General features: G+C 37.0%; 1 protein-coding gene across 1 annotated transcript in view; it reads left to right on the top strand.

The window, feature by feature from the left end:
* Positions 1-148: 148 nt before the first annotated feature.
* LOC110314738 (UDP-glucuronosyltransferase 3A2-like) overlaps positions 149-6,839 on the top strand; it is a gene marked incomplete at its 3' end in the record, with an annotated part of 19,660 nt that continues 12,969 nt past the window's right edge. The window contains exons 1-3 of the mRNA XM_029534633.1: positions 149-453; positions 2,415-2,452; positions 3,853-3,913. Coding sequence (XP_029390493.1) covers positions 360-453; positions 2,415-2,452; positions 3,853-3,913 — 193 coding nt within the window. The remainder of the gene's footprint in view (positions 454-2,414; positions 2,453-3,852; positions 3,914-6,839) is intronic.

The following is a 6,839-nucleotide window of genomic DNA, read 5'->3' as shown; positions in this document are numbered from 1 at the left end:
ATATGTTATTTTTAGATGCTATTATTGATAGGATTTCCCAAGATCCCTACATTCCCTTTTAGAGTTACTGAGGCCAGGANAGAAAATATTGTGGCTATAGGGCAAGTTAAAAATTAACTCTCCACCTGTTTTTCTTTCAACTCTAGTTAAGGAGGATGAAACAGTATCCACTGGAAAGAGATTGGTAGAGATAAGGCCAAGGACAGAAGGGCATTTGGAAAAAGAACATAAACTATCTTCCCCCTTTCTCCATTTTCAAGTCCACAGAGAGTGCTTTGTGGCAGAGGCTTACAGGGTCCCTTAGTGGGGCATAGCTCTGTAGGTGTGCAACTTGTGCAAGGGCTCCACGTGTTCTACAGATGGCTGTATACCGGAGTTGGCTTCTCCTGAGCTTCTTTCTCCTTGAGGTTCTTCTCTTGGAGGCTGCAAAAATCCTGACTATATCTACACTGAGTAAGTTCTTGCTGGGACATAGAGTCTTGTGAGACATGATGCCTGGGTAATCATGTTTCACGAAAATGACACACAGTTGACCACGCATGAGATTGTTCTATCTAGGTGTAGACAACACCTTGGGGGTGGGCTATGGACTGTGTGCACAGCTGTGCTCAGATAAGTCTCTACCCAAGGGAGAGAGCAACAGTAGATGGAGATATCCTGTGATGTGANAACAGCAGCAGGAGGCAGAGGGGGGTTTGTAAGAAAGGCTTCTCTACTGTGGTGTTAGTAGTGAATTCATGGGAGACAGATCAACCCCAGTGATCGCTGTATTCATACAACAATGGAACAGTGAACATTTCTTGATTTTTCTGGGGAAATTAACATTCATAAACATCTTGGTTTCAAAAGATGTTCTTCTTCCATATAAGCAACCAGGCATTAAAGTTTGCACTTCCCCAGGACATCATCTTATTGCAGGACCTGATATGTTACCCTTAATACCACAAATGTCCTGGTCCCATGGTTTGGTCTGGGGCGCATGATAATAGCAACTTCATGTACATGGATCATGTACATGTACTGATAAAAGTCCGGGTCAGGTAGGAGAAATACATATTAGTGCCAACAGGTAGAAGGTTACATGAAGCCTATATATAGGTTTTGTGAAATCATTTCTTTTCAAATGGTCAACTTGTTTGGATTTAGAGTTGAGTAGGATGTGAACCAAGAATTAGGACAAGAAAGGACACAGACATGATATTATGGCAGAGTTGATGAAAGGGTTATCCCATTGTGCCAGGGAAGAATTTTAGCAAAAGTAAGAGAGAGCAGGAGCATGATGCCCCAGGTGTGGTAGCTTCTGTCCGTGCTGTGTTCAGACAACACAAATGGGGATGGAAGGTGTGATCCACTCAGCACATACGTTCAGTTTCCCTGTCTTTTCTGCCCCAACTTAATTATTATTGTTCTTCCAGGTCCCAAACACCCTGACCTCTAAGATTTTGTTTTACAATTTCTATTTCTTTTCTTAATCTATCTTTCTCTGCTTCAGTTCTCGGCTCAAAACAAATGTTCTGAGGAAATTCTGGCCGAGGAGAAGACATTGGTGTCATGATACTTGTTCCTTTCCCAAGGATTTTCTTTTCTTAGCAGCCAGGGTTGCTGTAGAATCATGCTGCCTCAACTTTTCAAGCATGTTGTGTTTTTTGTGACTATTTCAGTGTGGTTTAAGACTCATAGTGATCCTAGATAATTTTATTCAAAAGAGTATAAACTCAGGTCCAAGAAAAGAAACTTAAGTGGGGGCTCCATACTCTCTATCCCTATGAATATTTCTTTCCCTAATATTTTAGATACTGCATCTCTGTTCTCAGCAATAACATAAAATTCCAGAGCAAGATATCACCCATCCTATTGGGATGTACTTTCCATGATTAGAGTAATATTTTGGAGCCCGGTGATGGCAGTGAAGGAAAGACACTGTTCAAAATATATATGCCCCACAGGATGAAGGATGTCTAAATTTTAAAAAGGATTTTATTTATTTTTAATTTTCATTCATCTGTTCATTCATTCTGTTTGCATGTATGTTAGTTTCTTATGCATATGGAAAGCCTGTGGAGGTCAGAAAGTGTTGGAACTCCTGGAACTAGAGTTTCGTGTTTTTGTGAGCCATCACGTGACTTCTGAGAACTGAAGCCAAGTCCTCTGTGAGAAAAGCAAGCACTCTTAACTGCTGAGCCGTTTCTGCAGGCAGGACCCTCACATCTTTGGTGAAAGATCACCATTGGTCAAAGTTCTTGTTTCATGACTTGGGTGTTACCTACAATGTAACTGAGGGTATGGAAGAGCTGGTTTCTGTCCAGGCATCTGAGGCATTCTGTTCTTAGACACTTAGTTTTTTCAGTTATCCCCTGTAATCAGAACCATTTTCCTTAATCTCCACAAAAATGAACTTCATGTAATACTTCTAGGTGGCAGCCATTATATGGTGATGAACCGTGTGACGCAAATTCTTCATGGAGGTGGCCACAATGTGACCAAACTTCTTTATGAAAATGCTGATATCCCAGGTATCTTTAAAATCATTTATTATAATAAGTTGCTTAAATAACAAATGATGATTTTGTATAGAACTGTTTGACAAAAGTTCTGTATTTAGCCTTATTGAGAGTTAAGTTGTGATGTGTGAATGTGTGTGTATGTGTGCGCATGTGTGTGTTTGTGTGTGTGTTTGTTTGTGTGTGTGTGTGTGTGTGTGTGTGTAAATTTTATCTCATTAGACTATGTTGTCTTGGCCACATATGATGTACTTCTGTAATTTACTTCCTTCCAGTTATAGGTGGATTATGATTACATTATGTACTACAAATCTTAATATGCTAGAATCAGGGCTTTTCATGTAATGGTATTGAATATTTAGTGATCTATAAGAGGCAGGCCTAGTACAATCTGACTGTCCTATGAAGTTAAACACTTGGAAGGGAGTTATCTTGCCTTCCCAAAGGTGAAATAGCTCTCAGATGGGTAGATGTTTATGAAAGAATGCACCTGCCCTTCCCTGGCCTCTTTTTTCTCTTTGGTTTTGTGACTTTTGAACCCACAAATGAATCATGTTTTGTGATGCAGTGATAGCCCATCAAAGGCTAGTCAGATGGCTCTGACCAATTTTGGCTTGTCAAACTTTAGTACTATGAGCAAAATAATTTTTTAGATATTTTTAATTTTTCAATTCATGTATATTTGTGTGTGATGGCATGTGAGTTTTTGCCTGTGAGTGCAAGTATCCAAGGAGGCCAAAGACATGTTTGCATCACTCGGACCTGGAGTTATCAGGTAGTTGTAGCCTGTGTGGTGTGGATGTTCAGAACTCTGCAAGATTAGTACACACTTTGAACTGCTGTGTAAACTAAATAAAATGTTTTAAAATATAAATTAAGTATTGTCAGATATTTTTGTTATGACAATAAAAATAAATACCTCATTACTTGAGGGTCGCTCATAATCAACACTACCCATTAGTATTGATCATTGTGAGAAATCCTTATGTCAAGTGTGTCTGAAAGTAGTGTTAAATAAATGTATCATACCATATTTAGGACTATAATGACATAAAGATCGCTATATTCAGTTGCACATAAATCAGTTTCTATTTTTCAATGAGACCTACCTTTTAAGAAATATTTTCTAGTGACCTTCATATTTGAATCCAGTGTTTAGTATACATGACTGAGATAACCGCAGGTTCTTAAAAATCAGTACCTCCCCCAAAACTCTGTACAGTGATGTCAGAAGTTCCTATTTAATTTAGTAAATACAGAGACTCATAACCAAACTGAAGAATATTAATCCCTGCTGATAGATTAAGGCACAGAAGCTCAGAAAACATCCCTTCCTTGTTCACTGNCGCAAATTCTTCATGGAGGTGGCCACAATGTGACCAAACTTCTTTATGAAAATGCTGATATCCCAGGTATCTTTAAAATCATTTATTATAATAAGTTGCTTAAATAACAAATGATGATTTTGTATAGAACTGTTTGACAAAAGTTCTGTATTTAGCCTTATTGAGAGTTAAGTTGTGATGTGTGAATGTGTGTGTATGTGTGCGCATGTGTGTGTTTGTGTGTGTGTTTGTTTGTGTGTGTGTGTGTGTGTGTGTGTGTAAATTTTATCTCATTAGACTATGTTGTCTTGGCCACATATGATGTACTTCTGTAATTTACTTCCTTCCAGTTATAGGTGGATTATGATTACATTATGTACTACAAATCTTAATATGCTAGAATCAGGGCTTTTCATGTAATGGTATTGAATATTTAGTGATCTATAAGAGGCAGGCCTAGTACAATCTGACTGTCCTATGAAGTTAAACACTTGGAAGGGAGTTATCTTGCCTTCCCAAAGGTGAAATAGCTCTCAGATGGGTAGATGTTTATGAAAGAATGCACCTGCCCTTCCCTGGCCTCTTTTTTCTCTTTGGTTTTGTGACTTTTGAACCCACAAATGAATCATGTTTTGTGATGCAGTGATAGCCCATCAAAGGCTAGTCAGATGGCTCTGACCAATTTTGGCTTGTCAAACTTTAGTACTATGAGCAAAATAATTTTTTAGATATTTTTAATTTTTCAATTCATGTATATTTGTGTGTGATGGCATGTGAGTTTTTGCCTGTGAGTGCAAGTATCCAAGGAGGCCAAAGACATGTTTGCATCACTCGGACCTGGAGTTATCAGGTAGTTGTAGCCTGTGTGGTGTGGATGTTCAGAACTCTGCAAGATTAGTACACACTTTGAACTGCTGTGTAAACTAAATAAAATGTTTTAAAATATAAATTAAGTATTGTCAGATATTTTTGTTATGACAATAAAAATAAATACCTCATTACTTGAGGGTCGCTCATAATCAACACTACCCATTAGTATTGATCATTGTGAGAAATCCTTATGTCAAGTGTGTCTGAAAGTAGTGTTAAATAAATGTATCATACCATATTTAGGACTATAATGACATAAAGATCGCTATATTCAGTTGCACATAAATCAGTTTCTATTTTTCAATGAGACCTACCTTTTAAGAAATATTTTCTAGTGACCTTCATATTTGAATCCAGTGTTTAGTATACATGACTGAGATAACCGCAGGTTCTTAAAAATCAGTACCTCCCCCAAAACTCTGTACAGTGATGTCAGAAGTTCCTATTTAATTTAGTAAATACAGAGACTCATAACCAAACTGAAGAATATTAATCCCTGCTGATAGATTAAGGCACAGAAGCTCAGAAAACATCCCTTCCTTGTTCACTGAATATCTTCCTATACATTTAATTTGTCTTGACATTCTGACTTCATAGATACAATTTATGTTTAGCCCCTTTAGTTCGTTTCACAATGTTTGATATATTGCTCAAGGCTATAGACTCTGTTCCTTTAATAAGCTATGTACAAAATAATCCACCAAAATTCTCCACATTTGTATGCCTGGCATTCTTCCTTCTTAGTTTTGAGTGTTGCTATCCTAAAAGTATATTGTCTTTCGTTTCTCTTTACTATTTTTCTTCTCTTGCTACCCCACAATGATATCTTGTGTGCTCCATTCTTTGTCATTTTCTTTCATTTTTCTTTCATTTTTCTTAATATTTCTCAGATAAGGCCAGGCTTTCATGGAGCTCAGCTACATTGCCACAGTTTTTCTCAAATTTAGGGTAGTGCTCTTAGCAATTCAACTCTAGGGATTAGAGGCATGAGTCACCAACCATACCCAACTCAGCGGTCCTTTCATCATCCTTGAACTCTGGTTACTTCAGATGCAATAATGAGGTATTCTTTCTTCTTATTTTTTTAGTAATTTTTGAGTGGATTTATGAATGCAGAAATAACATTAGTAGATTATTTCTCCTCACCTTAAATTGAAGCTTTGCATTAAAACATTTAAACATGAATTTTCTGTTTCTTTCATTCTGTGATTATTCAACCTGAAAAACTATATGATGCATTTTGAAGGAGTAAAGGGTTCTAGGGTTTATACATAATTGCAAGTAATGAATTTGTTCCAGAAATGAGGGTTTAATGGTTGGAAGTTATAGTTCTTTTCCTTTCTATAACAAGCATCCTTAGATTCACTGTACATTCACTTATCTATCTATCTATCTATCTATCTATCTATCTATCTATCTATCTATCTATCTATCTATCATCTTATTTGAGAAATGGTCTCAGGTTTACCAGGATGGCTTCAAAATTGCTTTGTAGTAAATAATAGCATTGATTTTTCTTGTCTTTCTTCTTCCACTTCCTGTGAAGTCTTTGTATTCACTTGCCAGTAAGTTTAACAACTGAAGAACATATCAATATGTGTATGCCTTTCTTCCTATAAAGCATATATCTCAAGTTAAATGTTCTTGTTTTGGTGGGACAAATCCAATAACACCATGTATCCTTGGTGGTTTGATACAAATATTTAATCCAGGACATGTTTGTATAAGTATTCTAGATGAGCAGACAACCTTTATCCTTTCTAGCAGGCTGGTTCTTATTTGCAGTGAAGATTTGCTTAGACAGAAACAAAAATAGACAAACAAAAACCAGATAGAGAAATGTGATGAAGTCCCTCATTCAGAGTTCATTTTCCCGATTGGAACACAGGCCTTCCTTTCTCTAACAGCATGTTTCACTTTCAATGTGTAACAGTTTCTTTCACTATGTAAGGTGAAGTCAAGTCACTATTAATGGGGCTAATGAAATTAAAATATGCATTTATCCTTACATATCAGAATTCACAGACACAGGGAAAGACACACACAGAAACATACACATACACACACAGAGAGACTGAGAGAGAGAGAGAGAGAGAGAGAGAGAGAGAGAGAGAGAGAGAGAGAAGCCAAAATTGCAACGTGA

Source organism: Mus pahari, unplaced genomic scaffold, assembly GCF_900095145.1.
Source record: "Mus pahari unplaced genomic scaffold, PAHARI_EIJ_v1.1 scaffold_9416_1, whole genome shotgun sequence".
NCBI lineage: Eukaryota > Metazoa > Chordata > Mammalia > Rodentia > Muridae > Mus > Mus pahari.
This window is presented reverse-complemented; position numbering and strand designations above follow the sequence as displayed.